The 24,733-nt window shown below is 43.1% G+C and overlaps 1 protein-coding gene and 1 long non-coding RNA gene across 3 annotated transcripts in view; one reads left to right on the top strand and one right to left on the bottom strand.

Moving 5' to 3' along the window:
* The first annotated feature begins 6,658 nt into the window (after nucleotides 1-6,658).
* CLYBL (citramalyl-CoA lyase) overlaps nucleotides 6,659-24,733 on the top strand; it is a 166,950-nt gene continuing 148,875 nt past the window's right edge. For both annotated transcript variants that reach the window (XM_071430907.1, XM_071430908.1), the window contains exon 1: nucleotides 6,659-6,759. In XM_071430907.1, coding sequence (XP_071287008.1) covers nucleotides 6,707-6,759 — 53 coding nt within the window. In that variant the 5' untranslated portion in view covers nucleotides 6,659-6,706. The remainder of the gene's footprint in view (nucleotides 6,760-24,733) is intronic.
* Nucleotides 17,556-19,833, bottom strand: LOC139591943 (uncharacterized). Its single transcript, XR_011679805.1, has 2 exons — nucleotides 17,907-19,833; nucleotides 17,556-17,766 (listed from the first exon to the last, which is right to left on the bottom strand). It is a non-coding gene; the product is annotated as an uncharacterized lncRNA (long non-coding RNA).

The raw sequence follows: 24,733 nt of genomic DNA, 5'->3' as shown, positions 1-24,733 counted from the left end.
CCTACACAGAGTGAGTTTTAAAGACACCACTCCACTTACACACACAAACAAACAAACCCAAGGGTCTCTGCCTTTCAGACACACCCATTTCCCTCCCCCTTCAGCCAGTAAACAGCTTCTGGCTGCAGATTTGATCCTTTATGGAAGAGATTTTTCAGATGCTGGCTGACCTGTCCAGCACCCTGGTAATCCTCAAATCATCTGCTCGCACGAGGAGATGTCACCAAAAAGACTTGTTGACAACCTTCTGCTGCACTAAGGACAAGTCTGTAAAACTGCCACTATCTTACTCAGTTCAACTTCGCCACATGGTTGCATAAAACTTCGCCTCCTGACAAATTCACTAATACTGTCGACAGAAGATTGTATGGAAAAAAATACTTTTGGTTTCCAGTTCATTTTGGCTTAGATTAGATTGACACTGATCTGTGTAACAGTTTGTGAACTAATTTAATTTTTTTTTAATTTACAAGTTGGTTTTTTTTGAAGTCTGAACGTCCTTTCCATGCCTGTTTTCATACAATGCATTTTAAACATCTACATACCGTATTTTATATTTGCATGAAACTAAAATATTTTAATTAGGTTCATGTCAGTTATTCAGTTTTATTGTTGCCATATACAGTGATTAATTCTCAAGTCTTAACAAGAGCTTGTATGGCAAAAAGTCAGTAATTTAGTGATAAAATAAAAACTGTGATATTATAAGCACCTATGAATCCTTCAATCAAATTTTGCATTGAGTAATAAGTACTAATCTCAGCTAAACTGTTTTGTTACACATACAGCATGCTCTGATCCCAAACAACTCCTTAATCCACTATTTTAATAATAGCCTATGGATTAAGGGATCTATACTGTATACTGACACAATGTATTGAGTTCAGGTTCTATAGATGAACATTTTTGTGATCTATTTTAATGGCACACAAGCCATCATAGCATTATGGTGTCAACAAGCCTGCAGATTATCTCCTGGCTTTCAAAGCATCCTGCAGGAAAGCGAGTTTAATCAATCAAGAAAGGTGAAAACATTATCAAATCTATAGGGAGACAGGACTTTGAAATAAAAGTGATCATATAATGACCAACAAACATTTTTATATAATCAACTATAAGATATACAGAATGTTTGGAGTTTTGAAATCTGTCAAAACAACAATATTAAGAAGGACAGTCTGCTTTCTTGGCCACTCCTTCTCAACATGTGCATCATAATCTCCTCCTGGCATCCTCATTTCCTCTCACAATTTACCAGTATTTCATGTAGGACACCCATCATGATGCACTTCACTCTTTTTTTAATTAACTTGCTCCAAATAGCCCCGTGGTTTGTTATATTTCTGCTCTGAACTACAGTGTAGCCACTTCACTTTAAGTCAAACCACCGTGCCTGAGCAGAGGTTCAGTGCAAAGGAGAGCAGTGTCCCCACCACTCACTTCACCTGGAACGTCACCATGTGTTTAAGGTCATTTTCCCCAGGCTCTGCCTGTAGGGAAAGGGACAGTCAGGGAAAGGACACACTCCTGCTGGAGTAGGAGTTGTTGTTGCCAGCTCATATGAAACCCAGTGCAGAAACCACACCTCTTTGTGTAACAGATCACCTGCTCCCACCTGGAGAACTGGCAAGCACACCTCTCCAAAGCCTCTTCCAAACTCTTGTTTCCCAGTTGTTTCCCCTGTTTCCCCAGCCCGCCCCAACCTTCTAATCTTCCCAGCCAGTGTACAGAGCACACAGGGTGTGTTCTGCTTCCCAGCATGAAAATGTTGTGACTTTTCTGAATTCCAGTGATTATCAATAATCTCCTCCCAAAATTGCATAGTACATAACAGAATCTGAATTGTACAGCAATGAATTCACTGTAATGTCCTCCTGATGCCTGGAAACAGGAATTCTTCAAATCTCTTATCAAGCATTTTCTTCAATTTATGGCTGGACCAGTTTTCCTAGTTTATACTCCCTGCAGCTTCATCTCAGCTACTGGCCCTTTGTTTTTTCCAGAGGTTTCTGCCTTTTTGGACTTTCTTTTTCTATCTGTTAACGGTGTTTACCAGTATCCCCAGCTTACTGGGGAAGGGAAGAGTTTGATTTCAAAGGTGGAGAACCAGACTTGGACAAGCAACCTCCAGAGAACACCCCAGGTAAGCAGGGGTATTTACGTTTCCTGAGATCTGGAGAGGATCCAAGAGCATAAAGCTGTGCATTTCCCCTGGTTCAACAGGATGATGGTAGCAGGGGCTCTCTGCCCTTCCCAAGTGGAGGAAGCAGCTGCCTGAGTGGTGCTTCTGAGGTAGATGAAAAAGGGAAGCTTCAAGACCACAGAGAAAGCTTTTCCTGACAAAAAGATCCTGTCTCAATATACCAGGGCTATTCAATGCACTTTCACCAAAATCCTTCCTTTCACCTTCCATCACTCTAAATGCCCCAGATGATGTACTCTCTACATGGATTTATGGTGGATTAAAACACTCTGCACTGCTGGGATACAACACACACTGCAATTCCATTGAACATAACAGTGCAATGAATAGACACTGGGCAATTAATTTTTCATCGTGAAAATGCTGACTTATTTCCAGTTGTATGATAACACAGTTTTGGGGGAGGTTCTCAAAACTTTTGTGCTGGAAGGCACATACCTCCTTTGGTTCTCATCCTACAGGAGGAGATGTGTGACATGAGGGAGTGCTGTGTGCTGTCTGGTCTCAGGTTTCTGTGGTTGAGATGACCCCGGAGGTGTTAGAAAGTCTCTTTTTTCCCAGCCCCGCAACCAAAGAAGAAGTGGAGATTCCTTGGTTCTGCTTTTCCAAGGTTGTTTATTTTTTCTTATCTATTACATTCTTTCTCTGACCTGCTGAGACCTGTCCAGCAGGTTGGGTTGAGGCACAGCCCCTGCCCTTGGGGTGGTGTTAGCTTTTTACACTAAGAACTACGTGTACTTTATTTACAATAATTTTCCAATACCTATCACCTATGTTAGACAGTTTGTCTCTACTCTAAACCAATCCAGAAGTGTCACCATCACAGCAGAAGATGGAGGACAAGAAGAAGGAGAAGAAGGACAGGACACACCCAGATTCCTCCATCTTGCCTCTTGAACCCCCGTTCTAAAAACCAAAATTCTACTTTTACACCCAGTGATAAATTCACTATCATTCTACTCAAACTCTTGTGGCTTGTAAATCTTCACACAAAGTTGGTAATTGTTTCCATGGACTAAAATCGAAGGCACGGGTGTTTTTGACTCCATGCCAAGGTCTCTGAGCCTCTTGCCAGGGTCTCAAATCACCCAGGGCAGCCAGAGGAATGTTCTGGGTCCTGCCAGTCTGGTGGCACAGGAGGCACAGCAGGACAAAGCTCCCTGGGTGATCTGTGGTCTCCAAGCTGGGAGGCAGCAAACACTTGGGCAGGTAGGAGTTGAGGCCCAAAGCAGCACGCTCACCACAGGAGCACTGTGACACTGCTGGCCAGCAAAAACCAGTGCCTGTCAGAGAGAGGCACCGGAGCCTCAGCCAGATTGGTGCCAACAGTTATTTGTTTCCCATTCTTGCACAGGAGCTGAGGAGGACATCCTTTTGTGTTCACACAAACACAGACAGGAAGGCACAATATGCCTTGGCTGTTATGATGCTCATTTCTCTCTTGAAAATCAAAGTAAATGAGTGTCAAGAGGACACTGACATGCAATAGCTTCAGGCAGCAGCATGGCTCTTTTTTCCACTAAGATACCAATAAAAATTTTCTTTTTATCAGCATGGTTTATTAATAGTTCTACAGTACGGCAGTAGTACACTGCTTCTTTTTCCCTTTCTCATTCAAAAATACTTGGGTTTGTCACTATCATACCATTAAGAGATCATCACAGAATTAGAAAATGCTTGTTGAACAAGGACCACCACATATCCTACCAAAATATTTGGTTTGCTCTTTTGTAGCAACCTTATTCGTTCAACATCTCAAAAGATAATAGACCAAGATTACAAATAAGGTGTTTGAAATCCAGCAATTTAAAAAAATACTGTACATTAAAGTACACTGTATTTGGTGTGATGCTTTATTGAAATATGAGAAGAAAAACTAATAGGTAAGTTATCCTTTTTTAGAATATTTTTCCCAATCCTTTATAGTTGCTAAATGATTCTCACCAGCACAGTCCATGAGTCATTTGACCTTCATAATTTATTGTTTATCTGAGAAATTGCAGGATCCCTCCCTCTGTTTAATTTGTTTGCAGTTATCTCATGTTGAGCTGAAACATTTGTGCGCATGAGTTTTTGCAAGGAGACACAAAACACAAAAGCACTCACAGAAATATCCTAATTCTGATGAGCAGTTCCAACTTAGCTCAGCAACCCTTTTCTGCACGTATTCTTCATGTACACACAGCTCCAGGGGTCTTAACCCCAACCATACTGCTGCTATAGGATTCACATCCTCAAAAGTACCTCATACCTAACTCTTGAGGATGGCACCGAGAGTTAGGCTCATAAATACCTTCTGAGCATCCTGGAAAATGTTACACTACTTTAATCCAATTAAGTGAAAACTTAGCATCTTTAAAAGGCTTCCCATTTTAAAAGGACAGGACAGGTGCAGTATTTTTCCCAGAATACAGAAGGGAAAAGATGGTAATGAGATTTAATTAATGTCCCTGTGTTCCCATGATCATTTACAAGTCAAAGGGACGCAACAGGCCAGGATAGTCCAGGTTTGCCAGCACTGGTTGATGCAAAACCCATGCTCAGCTGCTAATGCTGAAGAAAGGTTATTTGGACTTCTGACAAAACCTGAGAGCTGCTCCTGTCAGCACAGCATCCTGCCTCCCCCTGATGTCACACTAAATGCTGTTCCTGCAAGGAAGATTCTTCTCTTGTCTCTGGTGACCAGTGACAGGACTTAATGGAAAGGCAGGAAGATGTGTCAGGGAAGGTTTAGGTTGGATGTTAGAAAAAGGTTCTGCCCCCAGAGGGTGGTTGGACACTGGAACAGGCTCCCCAGGGCAGGGGTCACAGCACCAGCCTGACAGAGCTCAAGAAGCTTTTGCACAATGCTGTCAGGCACATGGTGTGACTCTTGGGATGCCCTGTGCAGGGCCAGGAGTTGGACTTTGATGATCCTTGTGGGTCCCTTCCAGCTCAGGATATTCTATGGTTCCATGATGCACATTTCAGGGGTTCTGCCTGGTCTGGCTGTACCCCTGCTCACATCCTATCCAGGCTGCTGCTCTGCTCTGCTCTGCTCTCCTCTCTCTGTGGGCAGCCATAAAGAAACAAGAGCCAAGAGGGTCTATGAGGTGTCACACATCTCTTTTGTTTCCCCACTGCAGGCCATCCTCATCAGTGAAGTGGGGAAGGAGAGCATTTTGTACACCTGGGAGTCTTGGAGCTGGAAGGGGAAAAGACAAGAGAGGTGCCAGGAAGGAAATCTGTCCCTACAGAAATAAGAGAGGGGCAAGGAGACAAATCCAAGGTTCTCCTCCAGCATGTTGTGCAATATCATCCTTCATGAGGAAGTTCCCCAAGGAGGTAAGGCTGGAAAGAGGAGAGAGCAAAGGAGGAAACAGTGACAGGAGGGAGAAGGAGCAGTCTCTGCCACACACAGTTCAGTGGATCTGTGCTGAGAAGGGTTAACTCTGTCATGCTGTTGGTGATAAGGAAATGTTTGCTATCTCAGTGTGTCAGATTCAAGTGGTATCACCCATGACTTGCACACAAGATTACGTGGGGGAGGGAAGCTGAGCGAGGTCACGTTCACGGTTCAGCACAGCTCTGCAAAACAGCAGATTTTATTTCTGCTAGGAGGGGAAGCTCATGCTTTGCTGACACCACTTCCCCAGTAAAGTGATGCTAAGCCACACTGGAAAATTTCCACACAGCTCACTGACAAAGGAAAGACAATTGTGTGTCAGGAAAACAACAAAGTTATACAGCAAAACTCTGTGATCCTAGGAAAGAAAAAGCCCTTCCATGAAGACTTGGGATGAACCTACGTGGATGTGAACGTGGGTTTTCCAAGGACCGGGGGCACTGGTTTGGGGTGCTTCATTATCCATCTCCTGTTTTTAGGAAAGCTACTGCAATTGAGTGTCTTGGGAATCTCTCTCCCATGGCCAGAGCAACATGTTCAGCAGTTGTGGAAGGGCAGGAATGAAAGATAACAGGACAGAGAGGTGGCATGATCCAAGTGTGTGTCCTTTGGAAATGAAGCTGAAATATCTACAATATTGGAGAACTTGCTGGGATTATACTTTGTGGGTCTGGCACATTCCAGCATCATGGCAAAGAAAATTATATTATATGCTCAGTCCAAGTTTGGACTGATGGAAAATAGAATCAGAATCCCTATTTCCTTTTCCGGATCCTTTTCTTCTCAAGTTTGTTTCTTTCCGACCCCGCCCAGTTACATCCTGTGTTATCTTGGGTCTTGTCTCTTCATCCTCTGCACGAACGAACCGTTCCCACTCGCGGCAGTCACAGGCGCACCGGGGAGAGCGGAGCTGGAGCATCCCGGTCCCCGCGGGCTGCGGAGCCGGGATGTGCTGGAGCAGCGGGAGCGCCGCCGGGGCCCGGGAGCGCGCCTCCGCCTGACGTCACAGCCCACCGCGCGGCGGGGGCGTGCCGCGGGCGCCGCCGGCGCAGCCAATGGGAGCGCGGGGCGTGTCCCGGCGCAGCCAATGGGCGCGCGGGGCGTGTGGCGGCGGCGCGATGGCGGCGGGGCTGTGCTGGCGGGCCGGGCTGCGCGCGGGGAGGCGGAGACTGTGAGTGACGGGCCGCGCGCGCGGGGCGGGGCGGGGCGCGGGACCCCCGGCGCCGCCTCCCCTCCCCCTCCCCTCCCCCTCACCGCTGGAGCCGCGCCCGAGCGGGGCTCCCCCGATCCCCCCGGGTGTGCCGGGGCTGCCCTCGGGGACGGGCAACGTGGGAATGGCAGTCGGCTTCCTGCTCTAGGGGACGGTGTCCCTGCCCGCGGGAGGGGAGTTGGAATGAGGTGGTCCTTTAGGTCCTTTCCGACCCGAGCTATTCCGTGATTGCTCCCGTTACCGGCACGTCGCCCTTGCCCGGCTGTCCGCTTTGGTGCAGCTCCTGCCCGGAGGGTGACCTTGGGTCTTTGCCATTCGTGCGCCCGGCCTTGGAGCGAGCGGGCTCCTCAGGGCCCCGTGCCCCATTTCCCTCAGGGGAGCGGGGCCAGGCGCGCCAGATCCGCACCGGGGGCTTTCCCGTTGTTTAAACAGCATCCTGTGCCGCCTGCTCCACCGATGGATGGCCCGGCATGGGTGGTGATGTGGGCACGAGCAAAGGCCCCCCCCCAGCATCCCTTATCCTTGGGATATCCTGAGAGCCCCCTGGGAGCCCGGGGGGTGCGGAGTCCCCGTGCTCCTGTGGGGGAATAGTGCTGTGGGGGGACACTGCTCCTGCAGTGCCTGGATGAGGGAAGGTCGTGTAGGCAACGCATGTCCACTTGTCAAGGGCCCGAAATCACCCGGTGCTTTCCCACAGGTGGGTGAATAGCTGTCAGGAATAGCACGGATTTCGGCAGGATGCTAGGAAAAGCTCTGCTTTAAATAGAGGATCGCCGTACAGGTCAGTGTTGCAGGATCAGGCTCCGAGTGACAAGTGCCAAGGAAAATAAAGGCTCCGCTGCACCTTCCTGCTGGAGAAGTGTGCAGGTTTCATGTCCAGCTTTCTGCCTGCAGGTGTGTGCCTGCCTGTTCCCGGTGGGCAGGGAGTGACTTCTGCCAGAGGGAGGGATTGATGGGTCTGTGCTCTTTTAAGGCAGGTTTTCAACAGCACTGCTAGAAGGAAAACACTTTTTTCTTTAGTATTGATATTAGGGTGGCAATCAAATGTTAATTCATTTTCTTATCAATATTTAAAGCTTTAAATTCTCGCATTCTCTGCTGAGACTGTGGTTCTGTAAATATTTTATAGCTGAGTGACAAAAGCCTATGCGGTCTGTAAAACTGTAACGTAGATGTTACTGTGAGCATGCAATATTGATGCTGGTGTTCTTGGGGAGCCTCAGGGACAGCTGGAGTGCTTTGTGCTGTGCTGGAGGCACACTGAAGAGCCCAGTGAGTCCATGTCAGTTATTCCTGCCCACAGTAATGTCCTGCCTAGCACCCAGGGTCATTTTTCCAGCCTGCCTCCTTCAGCACGCTTTTACAGCCAATTTCTGGGGAAGATGCATGCACGTACATGCCTTTTTTCCCCCTTGTTTTCATCCCCTTTCCCCCATATTGGTGTAGAATCATAAATGCTATGCCTTGCTATTTCTGGTTATGAAGAATTGTGACTATTCATACTGTGGAGGGAAGAGGAATCTACACAGTGTGAGGGCAGGGGTGATGACATTTATGTGTATGCAGCACCTGTTCAGGGCTGGGAGAGGAGGCTGCCTGCATGCCCATGGTGAGGCTGCTCTCTTCCAGCTGTGGCTCAGAAGGGGCTTCCTTGGCTGGTGCTACTGTGGGTTGGGACATGGCTGCCAGGCATCACAGCATCCTTGCATGACTCCCAGAAGATGTGATGACCTCCCTGTGGTGGGATTTGACTGCTCCTTGTCATCAGTGCTTCTGTGGAGCCCAAGAGGCCACTGGGCAGGTAGAGACTACAGAATTTTGGGTATCCAAACAGTCAGAGACCACAGCAGGATGAGGCATGAGGAGTCCTTGCTCACTGTGTGCACTTGGGAGAGAAAATACAGGGATGACTTCAAGTGTCAACAATCAATGAACACGTTGATTGGATTTAATTAGCTCTTGTGTCCCACAGAGCTCTCTGCCATGCTGTTGGACTGGGACCCTAATTACAGCAGGTACCTCCGATGTGGTGTGGCTGCCTTTCCAGCTGCTGCCCTCCTCCTTCATGGGCGTGCTGCTGCCCCTGTGAGGCTGGGGGGAAGCAGTGCTGCCCAGAAAAGGAGGACCGAGTATTTGTGTTATTATCAGGCAGGTACCCAGAGCTGGTTTTTCTTATTTGCCATGTTCCAGAGCCTACTGGGCTCTCTCTGCCTGTGAAGGATTTTTTTGTGTTGGAAAAAGTTAAAAAAACCCTTCATCCAGCTGTTTTTTTAGTAGCAAGTGCAGCTGTTTTTGCTGTTCTCTCTTTGCTTGGTGATGATGCTGTAAGAGAGGAGCATTGCACATTGAAGCAAGGTCACCTGTTTGCCCTCAGCCAGCCAAGTGCACGTCACCCATGTACAAGAGGGTTTTATTACATGCATTCATTTACATGGCCTACCCCAGACAGATCCATACCCACATGCCTGCACTAAATCAGTCAAAGGCAGCATCCACATCTCAGTGGAATGCTGCAGAGTATGGAATATACAGTGTGGGCACGTGGAGCCTATTGTGCCAAAGGTGCAGACACTGGCATGCCTGCTAGGAACAAAGGAGCCTGACGAGTACTAACCCCATGTCAGATCTTCTTCAGAGACTCTGCCTGTGTCATTTAAAATTTCTAGCATTGGGAGTTTCTTTTCTCATCATCAATTCTCATCATCTTCCCTCCCAGGAGTCCACCACTCCTGTGTCTTGTGTTTCAGGCTCCAAGTCTGCGTCTGCTTGGTAAATTAGTGGAGATGTTGTTTTTCATGTATTGGACACTGGAGGGTGCTAATACAATGGGAGCTGAAATTGTTGCAAATTAACGGGTTCTCTTTTGTTAGTTGTGAAATAGTTTTATTCTTTGTTGCAGGGTTTAAATGGAAAGACATGAATTGTGGTCCTTACCAGTAGCTGATCCTGTTCAGCGTGTGCAGAGCTGTGACCAAGAATATCAATAAAGTGTTATGTCTGTGAGGGATTTCTTTCCTTAACCTCAATCAAAAAAAATCACTCATTTTATGTTCTACACATTTTTAAGTGTGTCTTTTGAGATTATGGCCTTGGGGTGAAAATTATTTGAAAGTGTGACTTTCTAGTGATAAAAACACTTTATCTGGCAGAATTGTTGAGCTGCATGTGCAGAGTCTGCTTTTCTACAAGGTCACTTTGGTTCACTGAAATGAATATTGTTGTGTTGCTAGTGGGGTGAGAACCTGATAGCAGCTCACACTGGGGAGGGCACCCATTGGGGATACCCTGAGCATCCCTAATCAAGTCCCTGGCACTGTAATCCTGTCTCTGGGGCGGACCTGATGGAGCCTCAGTCTACCTTGCATTCTGGGCTGTGTGTGAGGGCATTCCATCACAGGGAATGTGTGTAGGATGGGGCGTTCCATCAGCCATCACTGCTAGACCAGGTGAAGCACGTTACAAAACTGAGCCTTAGCTCTGGTGTTTCAAATTCACTCAAACATTTTTGTCAGGTTAAAGTTACATTGAGAGGTCTTAGAGTGAAGGAGGTATTACCTGTTCACTCTGCTCCAGCTTTCTGCTCAACCACGTCTCTGCTCTCCTTTGCCCTTGGCAGGAAGACATGGGGCCAGTATAAGGTCCCTGTTGTGCACTCTGGCAACTCCACAGTTGGCATGGAGGACTGTGAAACTACTGCCCAAGCCAGTTTTCATCCTGGCAGCAGCAGAGGTATGATGACGGATAATTAATGCTAATGAGAAGCAGGGTGCAAAGCTGGGTGTGTCCAGCTAATCACCACTGGCACCTCAACTGGTCTGCTAAAGCCTGTGCTGTTCTGGACATTCCTGTGTGCTCCTGTACCTGCCCTTGCAGACTCATTACCCAAATGAAAGCCAGTATTTGTAACGTGTGAGCAAAAAGAACTGGGTACAAATACATCCTCCTTAGCAGCCTTTCTTGTTTGATATGCATGGAAAATGAGTTACTCCTCTGTCTCATTCCTTTTGCAAATGAATGGGCTGGCCTGTCCCAGAAAAATATTTTTATCTTGCTGTGTTATATCAGTCAGGTTTTAGTCTCTCTCAGGTGTTGAGGTTTGGTTACATATGGTCCAATTTTTATTTCTTTTAAAAATACGCAGTTTTTATCTGAATTCCTCCTTGAACTGAAGATGTGTGTGAGCACTGGAGAAAGAGCCTGTGGATGAGGAAACCGGAATCTCCTGTTCTGCTACCAGTAGGGGCCTGCTGTTCATCTTGCAACCAAGAAGCATGGACAATTTCACAGCAGAGTTGCCTGGGTGTTTATCTGAAGCAGCAGAAACATACCCAGTTAAAAGTTTACACTTCTTTTGCCAAGAGTTTTAGTAGCTTACCAGAATAGGGTTTTAAGGGGATGTGAGCAGAAAAGCTTTTTAAAATCATTGTAATAAGTAGTGGTACTGAAGACACTCTGTTTAAGAGTAGTCTAAGCACACAGATGAAGTCTAAGCAGACAGAAAGAGATCTGGTTGACAGTATTGGTCTGGTTTAGCAGCTTTTAGAGAAGACTGCTTCTTCCATTGCAGCTCCATGCTTCCAAGCAGAGAGCCAGGGTATGCATCCTGGTGTTGTTTCCAGAACCAACGAGCTAGCTGTGGATTTGAAAATCCTAGCCAAAAGGATTTGAATTTGAGCATTTTATGTAGATGGTGTCCTAACTTGGAGTGAGAGACCTTTCTCCAGAAGAGAAGGTTAATGGACTTCCACCAAACCTGTGTGTGTGACTGCACTGAGTTTAAACACTGCCAGCTGCAGGGTGGCATCTTGAGGTCTCCAGTGCCAGGCCTGCATGGGAAAGGAGGGCGTGTGTTCCCTTGGTGGGTGCTCACTGCCTTCCATCATTGAGCTTTCACACACTTGGGCAGTATTTCTTGGCTACTCATAAAGGCTGGGTGAGTGGGTTCCCTGGAGTTTTCATACCTGTTGGGGAGATTGGGCTGCTGTACTTGAGGTCTCTTTCCTTAAGAGCCATTCTGACAGGTAAAAGCCCCTTGATGCTAAGAGCTTTGTAGAATTTCTGCTGATGAACCCCTGTGTATCTCCTCCTGTCCTCTGCACATCATGTGAGTTTCTGGTAGTGGTTTTTCCTGGACCCCTTTCTCACACCTCCCCAAGTTCTGAATCTCCTTGTTTGGAAAGGGGAAACACTCAATTTGCCCTTATTTTGTCAGCTGGGCTGTGCATGGAGGTGTTTCTCCAGCCACTACCCTTTTATGCACTTCCCTCTTCCACCCCACAAAGCTGAGGAGCACAGCAGGTCTGCAGAACTTTGACTGCAAATGGGTCTGGAGGTCAGCTTGTGGTTTCTTAGCCCTGGGATGTTGAACAAGTCTCCTTCATATATTTTACCTTATTTTCTGGTCAGATCTATATTTACTTCTCAGGTCTCCCTGTACCCTTTAAATCTCCCGGCATCACTGGTGTAAATAGGATTTGCCTGTCCCTGTGAAATGGGCATCTCTGTGGCTGCTTGCCCTGCCTTCTCTAGCTCTTTGTGGAACAGGGCTGTCTTTGTGGGACAGGCGTGGCCAAACCTGCCTTCTTCTCTGCCTTTTTAATTAAAAAATGGTTGGCATCAGGGGCTCTGCAGCAATGAAAGGGGAACGATGAAACTTTGAAGAATTTGGGGCATAAAGTTGATCTCTAAATTTTAATGTACTCATTGCACTTAAGCAGTTGATACATTTTATTATTGAGCATTCATGTGACCTAATTTCCCTTAGTACTGTACATTTAGCTTTATACATCTGCACCTAATTTGTAAAAAAGGACTTAATGAGAAACTTCAAACAGTTTAAATGTCAATTACAAAGAAAGCGAGGTTTTAAAGTTCCAGTAATGTGTCCATATTGGTCATCGAAACATGATCCCAGGTGGACGTTAATTCGAGACAGATGGCATTCCAAAGGCACAATTACAAAGAGCTTATATATTTTCAACACTAACAAGCTGTCACGCTATGTTGTAGCTACACTTCCACTACTGTATAAGCACAATTGCTGCTTTATCTGCTGTGGACTTGGTAATAAAGGGGTTTGATTCCCCACTCTTGATATTGTCAGTGGGATTTTTGTGAACCGGAGAGCGGGGTTAGTTAGTGTGAATATCTTTCATCTGCCCAGCCTGTTGGGTCGGGGGTTGTGCTTGTTTCTGTTAAGTTTTTGTTAAGTTGGTGAAATGCTCTTCAAGGAAAGGAGTGGAAATGTTGAATATGGGCATAACAAGACTAGTTCATCACAGCTATATTTCTATTTCCTGGCAACATTAATTAACTTCAGCCTTATCAGCTGCTGGGCACTAGCTATGATGATTTGTTAAAACCCCCAACATCCTGGATGTTTTCAGTTAAAAAGTCATCTAAAAGCCTTTGGAGTAATGCACATGTTACTTGGAAGACTAAAGTCCAAGGGATTAATAGTGGCTTGACTTGCAGTGGTGTAAATGGGCAGCAGCTTGGCTGCAGCCAGGCAGGAGTGCTACCCTGGGAAGAAGGCAGTTGGAATTATTTTCAGATTTCTGAAAATATTCCTAGGCCCAAAGGCAGAGGTGGAAGAGCAAGGTCAAGGACGAAGCAAGGTCAAAGCAGGGTTTCCATTAGACTGAAGCATCAACATGTGGAGTAGTTGATCGAGTATAGTAGATGGCCCTAGCCTTGGCAGGGTGTTGGACTAACTGACTTTTAAAGGTCCTTTCCAGCTCAAACTATTCTGTGTGGTAGATGGCAAGGTTTGTTGTTGAAGGACGATGTTTGGTATCTAGTTAGTAGTTAGAGGTGGGCAGTGATCCGTGTAACTGAATGATGAAAGTTAATTTGGCATAATTTCCAGACTTTTTGTTTGTTTCTTGAAACCAGGTCACTAAAAAGCAAGACTTGCATGTCTATGACTAGACGGTGTTTTAATAGGCTTTAAAAATTCTGTGCTGTTAGCAGCAAGATTAATAATGCTCCCCAGGAAGGTTTTTAAGCTCCTATGGGCACGAGTGTCCTCTAAGAGGTGCTGAGAATTAAGAGCTTATATTTCTGCTTGTTTATCTACCTTTCATTGGTAAGTGGAGAAGAAAGCAGGAAGGCTAAGATGTTCATCCTTGCAAGGCAGGAATTAAATGGTAAGCTTACACTCTTTAATTTTTGTTTTTCATTAATGAATGTTATAAATAGGTTTTTTTAAAAGCATCATACCTGGCTTCCATTTTTGAAGGAGTTGTAGGTGCTATTTGAAATATGCAGCTCACCAACAAGTGAATTGGACTCTTGAGCCACACTTGAAACAAAATACCAATTTTACCTGCAGTTTTACTAGCTTTCCTGGTTTATGCAGTGGCATTTGAATGGCCTCTAATAATTGTTTTTAGCAAGAAAAAAAATCTAACAAAAATGAAAAACACAACTCAAACCTCATTAGCACTGTATTTGGCATGCCATGAATCGTTAAATCTTTATATAAATGCAGAAGTAATTTGTAACAAACAAAATCCTTTCTTTTTTTGGAAAGACTTTCTTTTGACTTTTTGTTCATACTGCTAAGGTGCAGTATGTTTTTCAAACACTGGATAGTATTACCAGAATAAGAGCAGAACCAATCAATGTTTTAATTAAATATTATCTATAATCCTTGAGTGTCAGATATACTTAGTTGTGATAAGTGAAAAATATTAGGTGCAAAAGAAAATACTAATAAATACTTAGATAGGGTCTTTTTAACCTAATTTTTTTACCTAAATATGGTGCTATTGTGTGTTGTTTTCAAGTGGTTTCCCCTTGGATTTTCTCAGTGCTTATCAGGGGAACATACTGAAGTCTTTTTATTTAGATCAGGCTTGCTTTGAGAGTAACTAATTGTTCAAGTGCAAGTGGGAAACTTTCTTGCACCTGGAAAATTAGGAAAGCAAAAGATGTCCACATCCTTTCCCTGGTGGTTCTTCACCTGTGAATTTGAACTGCAGCGGTAGTAAAAGTTTTGTGGACCTCATTTTATGTGAGATCATTAAGCGACAGGAGAATTCAGGACTAGCTGCCCTTCGTAATTCAGGACACTGAAAGGTGCCATTTATAAGCTCAAAGTGCCTGCAGAAAGGCAAAACAGGCTTGTAAAACCCATGCTCCAAACCCTGAAAGGGGACCGGTTTGTACTGCTGCTTGCAGCCTTGGAGTGGCAAAATTGCAAAGGTGGTGGGGTTTGGTTTAAAAAAATGGGAAAACATCTGCCTTTAATATTTCATGTAATAACTTGAGTTTTCACACTTCTTGTGTTGGTAACTCTCTTTTCCCATAACAACCCCAAAACATCCCAGGCAGTGATCCCAGTAAAACCTTAGCAGTTGAACTGCCCAGCTGTTGGACTTACTGTCTTCCCTGTTACAGCCCACTGTTTTGCTGAGCTGTTAATTTGGCTATAAAATAAGTCTGTCCTGGCTTTTTAATAATATTTTGCAACTAGTGACCTTGGCCCATGACATGGGCCAGGCATTTTGTAGGGAGAGCTCCTGCCTCCCTATTGCTTGAGAAGGAGTAGCAGCATGTACAACACTTGAAAGGGGGTGATATGGTAATATGCCATTGTTACAATTCTGATCAGGCAATGTAATCTGCAAAATTCACAATATGCTTTATGGATTTAGAAAGCCTGAAAGGAAACACTGAGCCCAGTGGTTTTTTTCCCAGAGCAGGTACTGCTTTCCTTACCTGCTCCCCTATTAATCCTCAAATAAGAGCTAGAGCTGTTGTTTTAAAGTTCATGACCAAAATGTAGCAATTGCTGCCTGGAATGAGCCATCCATATCTGTAATCTGAAATGGCTGGGGCTGAACTCTTCCAGTCAGGCCAGAATAAACCAACTATTCATGGCCACATTAATGTCCTGTGGCTGAAGTTACCTGGGTGCCCATTTGCACTGTCAGAGCCCAAATGCCAGTGAGACAAGAGGTGACTGCACATCAAGTCTACCTCCAGCGTCTTTGCTTTGTTAATCTGGATTAGTTCCACTCCTAGGAACTAATTTATGCACACCTATTCCAGCAGCACCTGGCTGTGCAGTGTGGTATCCAGCGTGTGATCCCTCCGCCCGTGGATCACGTAGGAGCCAGTGGAATGGCTGCACTTTGGAAGCACATCAGTATTATTTCTTTCTCTGTCACTGCTTTTGTTGGATTGCTGTGCTCAGGGCCCCAGACACTGCACTGAGCTCATTGTGACCCCAGGCCTTTGCAGAGCCGACTGCAGGACTCAGACCTTTGTAACCACTATTAAAAGGCAGTTATGTGACTGTTTATGTTACAGCCAGGTGCTTTGCTGCCTGTGGACATGCTGTTACTTGACAAAATTTAGTATTTTTTAAATTTGTGATCCAAATGTGATGAATATACTTACCTGAGGACCTTACTCTGTGTAAATGGCTCAGCAGCCTTCAGCCACTACTCAGATTTCTGTGGGGGATGCGAGTCAGGTTTTTCTGGCTCTCTGTAGGGATGTGTCCACTACAGCATTCCTGTTATTTCTCTATTTCCTTTGTGAAGGACATAAGGTTTCTAGATATCATATCAGTAATACATTTCTAATGACATTTTTGGGGAATTTATTGTTCAAGTTCTCTGACTTGTAGTACATTTCTGAGTTCTGTGGGTTCCTTTATTGAGGCTTTATATATGAATGCATGTTTTATGGGCTTATTGCCTTAACCATTCACTTGTTTCGTTAAATCTCTAGTGATACTAAAGCACTGAAGGTGTTTTGGGTTGGGTCAGCACCAAACAGTGACTTCAATATACTGGAAGTATAAAATCTGTTTTCTGACTGACTGGTTTTTTTTAGAAGTTGATAGATGTGAAAACCATTTAACAGTTGGGGTTTTTTTTACTTTCCTGTTAAACTAAGCTACTGAGGAAATCATCCTACTGCTACATGCTGCAATATGTCAGAAACACCGTTATGTTATAGTTGCATCATTATCTAAAGGAAAAATTGAGTGTGGGTTTGAAGTCGACAAGTGATGAAAGTAGCCCTGAGGTTGTCAATTAGGAAGCTAAGGCCTGGAACTGATAAGTTAATGGCCAGTCCCCTTCACACCCCCTGGCTTTGCTGCCTGCTCCTGCCTCACCCTGCAGCAGCTTTAGTGCTTGGAACAGAAATAAAAGGCTCCCATTACTTTGTGTCCCAAAAGGTATCTCACTGATCCTGTTCACTCAAAGGCTTGGCTGATTGTGTTCTTAGTATGGACAGATAGTTAAATGAGGAGAAATGAGATGTAGCAGATCGAAAATACAAACTCAAAATCATCCCTTTTTTATTTTTTAATTAGTTTGTTCATTTTTGTTTAAATGTTGAACTGTTAACATGTTTTTTTCAGACTATCCTCCTGCAGTACACACAGCAAATTTAGCAGCAGTGCATAATTTTAACTTCTACCGTATATTTGTTTGCAGGTTTTAAAAGCTGAAACTTAATGGCAGGCAGTTGGAACCCACGTGTGCCTGCTAAAGGCAGAGGGCAACATGTGTGGTTTTTTGGGAAGGGAAATACTGGTTACCAAAGTTTATGATATAATGTAATGTAATACAAAGTGTTTGTATTTTGCTTGGGCAGGAGGGAACTAATGTGTTGCCATTTCTCCTGGGGAACACGTGGGCTTAGATAAATAGATATTATTTATCTTAGATAAACCATGTCAAACAACAAACAGGACTTCCTCAGATTTTAATGATTCTTGATGTGCTGTGTGGTGAGAACAACAGTAGCTTTATGAAAAGAGTAGTATTAGAAGTAGATACAGGCATTGTGCAAAACAAAACATGTAATTCCATCCTCAGTTTTTGAAATTTCATGTATAAGTTTTAGGGCTTGCAGTTGGGCACCCCCTTTGCAGTCTGTTATTGGCACTGCTTCAGTGGCAACGGAGAGCCAAGATTTTTTTCCACATAGCCCTCTCTCAACCTAGAAGAGATAAGTAATAATGATGAGTTTGAGAAGGCAATTTAATTTGTAAGAACATGCAAGTTTTTGACCTTTCTGGATACTTTCACTGTAACCAGCAAACATCTGTTGAAAAATAAAAAATTGTAGTTGCTACTTACCTGATGCAATCCAATGAAATGGTGCTCTGAGCAGGGACTGCTGCTCTGGAGTCCCTCTCTCCTCCAGCCAGATTCCAAACCATGGAGTAAATATTTTTCTAGCTTAACTCACAGGAAAAGAGATGTGACATTGTGTTAAACAACTCGGCATGGATGGTATTTTCTCCTGATGTGCCACCTCTGCCCGAGACCCATGGGGTTGAGCTTTTCAGTACTTCCCCACAGAAGCAGTGCAGAAGAGGTAGTACATGATTTTCCAAAGGCACATGTTCCTTCTGTGCCCTACTTTAACTTACTCCTTGAGATACATGTTTCACAGTACCCATAAATAATGAAAATGTGCAATGCCATTTTTAATTAGAGGCTTTGTTTTCTTACACATTGTGACGCTGATGTTTCTAGAGCTACAGGATAACCTCTTGTGGTGGCCTGCTGCAAGAGAGGTTATCTCACGATGAAGAGCACTGTATCTAGTTTAGCCTGGCTGGTTCAGGTATCACATCAACCAGAAGGTATAATTCTGCAGTTTCCTCCTAAGATGATCCTTCCCTTGGATTGCAGTTTTGTCTTTGCAGGAGTCTTCTCTAGTTATTTTCTGAATGAAGTTCTGAAAGTTAAGGGTGTTGAGTAAGAAAAGCTTCTATCTTTCTGCATTTTTATTCTCTTGCCCTCTTGCATACAATTTTACTCACCCATCAGTCCAGCAGGGCTGTTGTGCAAGGTACATCCACATGCTGTAAGGAAGTCTGTCAGCCAAATTTTGGTGGAGCCAGTAACTGCTCTACAAAAGGCAGACTGATGCCAAAAATCTCCATCTCCTCAGTGGGTTGGGCTCTGCTCCTCTGGGACTTTTTTCCCCTCCCCTTTTGCTTCTGTTATTGGTTGTGTGTTTTCTCACCCATTACACTCTTTCAGCTTGACAGTCCCTCTCTTGCCACGAGTTTCTTTACTTTTGTCATGATTTAAGCACATCTGTGTGTTTCAGTGTGGATGGTTTGATATGCGTGCTGTTTGCTTACCAGTACACACCAGCTGCTTCCACAGCACATGAAGCACAGCATGCTGAACAGTGCCCATCTTAGGGTAAAGGCTATGGTGCCCTACAGAGAGGGTACAGGTTGAATTTGGTTTTGTCTCCCTTTCTCTACCTAAGGAGTAAGAGTCTCATTTTAGGAGGAAAAGTTTCTTTTTTGTCTGCAATGCCGGATCTCCATAAACTCTTGACTCTCGAGAAGTTTGGTTGCATTGGATCACGTCTGTCTGAAGGTAGGAAGCCTGGCATTAGGGCTTTTGATGATATAAACTTTCTAAGGCTAAAAATCAAAGGGGCTCCTTTCCACCTACATACTTTACCTTCTCTGCCAAACAGAACCTGAGCAATGCTTCCTTCCCTTTTGAGTGCTCTCAAGCCCCATTTCACATTCATCTGGCCAGGTAAATGTAGGAAAGAAATGAAAATGACTTACCAAAGAGTGGTGTGGCATTTCCTAACATTTCTTTTCATTCCAGTAGAGAACCTTAAAATAGGGAAAATCTTGCCTAGATCCAGTAATTTGGAATGAATAGAACCATTCTTATATACAACAAATTAAAAAATAAAAGAACAAAAGAAAAGGAAAACACAGTGACACATTACTTGCACAAGGACACATTGAGGGTGTGAAAGTTGACTTGGGATTTCCAGATTTGTAATTTCTAAGACAAAATTGAAGTGCACTGTGGTTTTTATGCAGTCACAATGGATTTCCTTTGATTATATCTGAAATGATACAGACCTCAGTTAAGTCAACCTTGTCTTTAATGTCAGTATCATCATCTAAGACACATGCCATTGGCAGCATGTCTTCCCACAGAAACTCAGCACTGGTGTTCCTGAACAACATAAACCAGAAAATGAATGTGCTCTCAAATGGCTGCATTTCTTTGGGCATTTTTGCTTTGGGTATTTTTTATCAGCTTCTTTGACTGCTTTTGCCTGGAAAATGGTATTTTAACCTGAAAACACGACCAACAAATGGCAGAATCTAAGAAACAAAAATAGACATGATCATTTAGGTTTGGCATTGTAATCTATGACTGTATAAAATGATATTGATTATGCAATGGTAATGGCAAAATTAAATGGTTTTGAACCTAAGCATAAACTTGCTGGGGCAAACCAGCAATAGTTTGGGCCTTTCTGGTATTGCAGACTGCAAATATGTTGAGAGGCCTTGGCTTCAGCAAAAGGAATTCTAACCCCTTGCCAGATTGATCTGTTGCAATGCCTGACAAGGTCTGCAGTGTGGAGAGTGGGGCCTGCAGGATGTCTTCACTCCACAACCATGAAGGGAATTAGTTTACGAAGGAAAGACATTGAAAATTTTTAGCACTTTAGACACTGTCAGATTCTTTTTCAGACCACTTGCAGCCTGTTTACAACTGATAAAAATTATGTTCTGGCATCTTTATATAAAATATATGACATGTAGGTCTTGCTGCTTTCTGCCACCAGTAATGGTAATGCTGGTATATTCCTGCATTAAAGGAAAAAAAAAATCTGGAACTAAATGATAAGCAGAGAGCTGAAATCAATGAGATGGCAACAATTTTGTGATCAAGAAATAAATAAGAAAAACAGTTTTCAAAAATTTATGCTGGGTACATCTATTCTTAAAAATATGCCTAATTGCCTAATAAAATTACAGCAAATTCTAAATTTACTGTAATCTGTTTGAATAATAATCCCCCACCCCCAGCCAAAACAGAAACATTGCTTCCAGGTTGTGGATCAAACCATTCAGCTGATGAAAGTCAAAATCTAAACTCTGGAAGCCCAAAGTGTTTGAAGTATTGTGTCGGCTTTTGAGATCAATGGCCTCCTCTGCAAGTACCAAGAGAATATTTTCTTCAATATATTCAATTAGCTCAGTTAAATGACTAATTTATTCAAACTTGACCAATTGGGAGTTGAAAGAAGCAGAAAAGCTTGTTCTTCTCTACCAGTCTGTGAATAAAAGCTAATTATGAGAGGATTAGATTTGCTAATACTACAATATTGGACGATATTAAGACCAAATACTAGATTGGTGCTAATTCTAGCTAATACTAAGTTATTTTAATAGATAAATTTTTAAATCTAATCAAATTTTTTTACAAGTCCAGCCTCTCTCAGATAGTGCTATGCAAGCAATAAGCCATCCCATTACGTTTTAAATTGTATTCCAGTTTTCATCCAAAGAAACATAAATCCTAAGTAAACACAAAGAGATCAACTAGTAAATAAGAATTGTGCCATACACGATTTTCTAATAAAAACAGTAAAATTAATCTGAAAAAATGTATAATGAGGTATAGAAAAGTTTAAATATATATCAGCAAAGCTACTCTGTCCTTCTGGCTAGCAATAAGAAGTGCCAAATTTAGTGTAAGAGCTATATTTAGTTACAAAGCAACATACTTTAGTGGTTGCAAACTGAGAATTAACCTTTCTCCAAGAAAATAACTAAAACCTTTACATGGGAAAACATGCTTCAAATTAATTATCTAACTCAAGGTTTACCATTTGGTAGTGTAGTTTATTTTTAAGAAAAGTGTCTTGAAAGATTAAATCCTGCTGAAAGTCATCAATAACAGAAGTACCTGCAAGTGAACCTAACCATCAGTGCAAACTTGACATAAGGATTCAGGAATTCAGCCAAGAAAGCGATGTCAAAAAATATGAGGATACAATTTTTCAGTCCTGTCCATAAACATTTGGTACATGGGACACCCCACAATGAAATTTAATTACCTCTTCTGCTGGTAGGATTATGAGAGAAAACCTTGCTTCAGGCACCAGCACAATGAGGTACAGAGGACACGATGGAGCATCTTGGTCATCGTGCCTTTGCGGCAGAGTCGCTGCTGAGTCCTGCTGCCTTTGGTCCGTGGTGTCCCAAGCTCTGGGACAGAGCCACCATGGTTCCTCTCCATCTACTGGTCACTTTGGAAGCTGTTCCTGTAAATGCCAGTTTGTAACCTGTCATCAAATTGCTTTGAAAAAACACTGCTTTCAGTTGCTGTTTAAAAATCATTTTGGCAATTCCCCACAAGCAGAGTCCCCAGGTGGTGCCGAGTTTCTGAGAGGTGGTCCTTCTCCAGCAACTTACTTGACAGTGTGGCTGGATGACTCTTCCTCACCTCTTAGCCAAGGTGAATGACTGGAGCAGTACAGACCAGTGCTTGGTGCAGTGCTGCCAGACCAAGAAGCAATCTCAGGGTACTGCAGCACCCCATTTGTGCACCTGGGTGCTGTGTGCCTGGGTAGCTTCTTTATGTTTTGAGCTTTCATGAATATGGGTTCCTCATCTCCAGCAGGTCCATAAGAGAGCTGTGTAACTTAGAAGTAGCACGCTAGTAAATAGAAAAGGAATTTATGCTGGACTCCTTGCTGGGTAGGATGGCCTGTTTCCCCCAGCTCCCCAACTTCCCCAAGGCTGATCACTTCTGTTGCTGACAAGCCTGGGAGAGAATTGTTCTTAACTGGCCACCCAGCCTGGTGCTCACTACTGGAGGCACAACAATGCACCAATGTTGGGTGTTTAAAGGATGAAAAGCCCAGATGATCATGTTTACATCCCCAAAACTATTAAGATGAACAGGCTATGGGTTCATTCCAGCCTCTGTTCTTTGCAGCCTCCCTTACTGGGCTGTGGGATCCCCAGCCCTACTTGGGCATTCACCGCGACAGCGACGAGGCTTTACATCTTTATTGAACTGTAACCGCCAGTGTAAAGGGCGCTGAGATAAAGGCTGTGTGTTACCTGCCCTGTGTGTCTGCCAAGGCTCCAGACTTTTAAATACACTATTTCTTTGCAGCCCTTTTCAAGTGAAAATTCAGATTTTGCCATCTCTCCCCCAAATACATCCACTGTGAAATTTAGCACAGTATTTAGGTTTCTCTGGACCAATTTTCAGGACAACTTGGACCTTAAATTTTTTTCCTGTGATGTTTCTAAAACTGGCAGAAGAAGAACTTTTTTTTAAGCCTGCATATGCTGCAATGAGTATTTTAAAATAAAGATTTTTTTTAAAATCTGTAAGTATGTTTAATGCTTGTATAAGGTGCCAGATTTTAATTACAGTTGGCATGTATAAGTGTGGTGCTGGCAATGGCAACCATATTGCTGAAAAAAGGCATAAATTTTGACACTGGCAATATGGGAACCCAGCATATGAGACTGTAAACCTCATTGCTTCCTGTTTTAATATGCTGCTTTAAGGGAAGGTCTTTTAACAAGTTAAATATTAACTAGAATATTTAGGGTTTGATATAAAGTTGTTCTAATTTCAAACTATTTAGTAATTTAGGTCCTATCAAAGATCAGCTTAGGTAATAACTTTCTATTAAATAGCCTTTAAATAAGCATGGTTAAAGTAGGGAAAATAAGATGCTTCATTACAAGAAATGAGGTTGGCATCTACCAGGTTTTCCATTAAGTTCCAGGTCACAGACAAATAAAAGAAGTATGTTAGAAAAAAAAACCTTTTTAAAAATAATTAGGGAGATGTCTGTTTTGTTCACCAGATGGAAAATCAGTAGTTGTGGGTGGTCTGTGCTGGATGGGGCATCTCACAATTGGCAGAACTATGCCTTTAACTTTTAAAGTCCTGGGACAAAATGTGAAAGTAATTGACTGTTCCGAATGCTCCCTCTCTGGATACCTAGCATGCTTTTAAAACTAAGATTTGGTGAGTTTCTGACTTTTTTTTCCTACAAATGCTCAAGCTGTTGTGTCTAGTATTAGGCCAATTGGGTATATTTTGGTAGCTGTTTAGTGGGGCTGTTGTCTTTTGTGTTTATGCCTGCGTGTGCCTGGACCTGCCTGCACGCAACTGAAATGCCACAGTTTTAAAATTAATTCTCCATTAACACAAGATTTTCATAATATTGTTGGTGTTTTCTGTGTTCAGAATATATGTAACTGTTGGTTAACATTATTAGTTTCTTTCTTCTAGTTAATTCAATTTTAAGGAATTTAAATCTATCCACTTGCCAACATGCTAAAAAAAACAAAGCTGCAATCTCATTTTCACAAACAAGAAGAAAATTCTTGGTTTAAAATAATTCAGGCATTTACAAAAGTATTAAAAATCCAGAGTATTCTTTTTTTTAAATGTGAATAAATAAATCCAAATGTGCACGTGTGGATAGTATGTGTAAGATATGTATATTAAATACTGTCATTTATGAACGTATTAGAATCTTCTTGGTGCAGTTTGTAACTTTGCTTGCTGTTTCAGAACTCCTACATTATAATTTCAGATTAATTTGAGAAAACAGTATTTTGAATGTGGAAGATGGGTTGGAAAATCCTTCTATTCACATTAAGAATAACAGATTTTATTATCTGCACTGCCATAAGAATGTATTCTGTTCAGTGGTGACCTCTCAAAGAATGAGACAGAACCCATTTATGTCACAGGAGGCAATTGCTTTATATTTACCTTACATTACAGACAATTTTTTTGCAGTTATCTATATGAACGGTCACAGGGAATTGTATGTGTGTGTTATATCTATATTGTGGCTTGTGTTAAACTGATCCCCACACTTATTATGTAGAAGCATTCTTGAAGATAAGTGAGGCACTCAACTTAGTGCCTTCTTTGTAAAATCCCTTTTGCTATGCATGACATGTACTCTGTATTTTTTTCCTTGCAGTAAATTAAAAGCTTTTTTCTTTCCATGAATCTCCTTCCAAGAAAACACATACAGCCTAATAACACTCGCCTTGAGGACCATGCATTGCCTCCACTACAAAGCCGTGTTTTCATTGAAGAGATAATTATAATATGGTTTAATG

This window comes from Agelaius tricolor, unplaced genomic scaffold, assembly GCF_023055355.1.
Source record: "Agelaius tricolor isolate 1412-34295 unplaced genomic scaffold, bAgeTri1.0.p SCAF_7, whole genome shotgun sequence".
Lineage (NCBI taxonomy): Eukaryota > Metazoa > Chordata > Aves > Passeriformes > Icteridae > Agelaius > Agelaius tricolor.
Note: the sequence above shows the minus strand (reverse complement) of the source record. Positions and strands in the feature narration are given on the sequence as shown.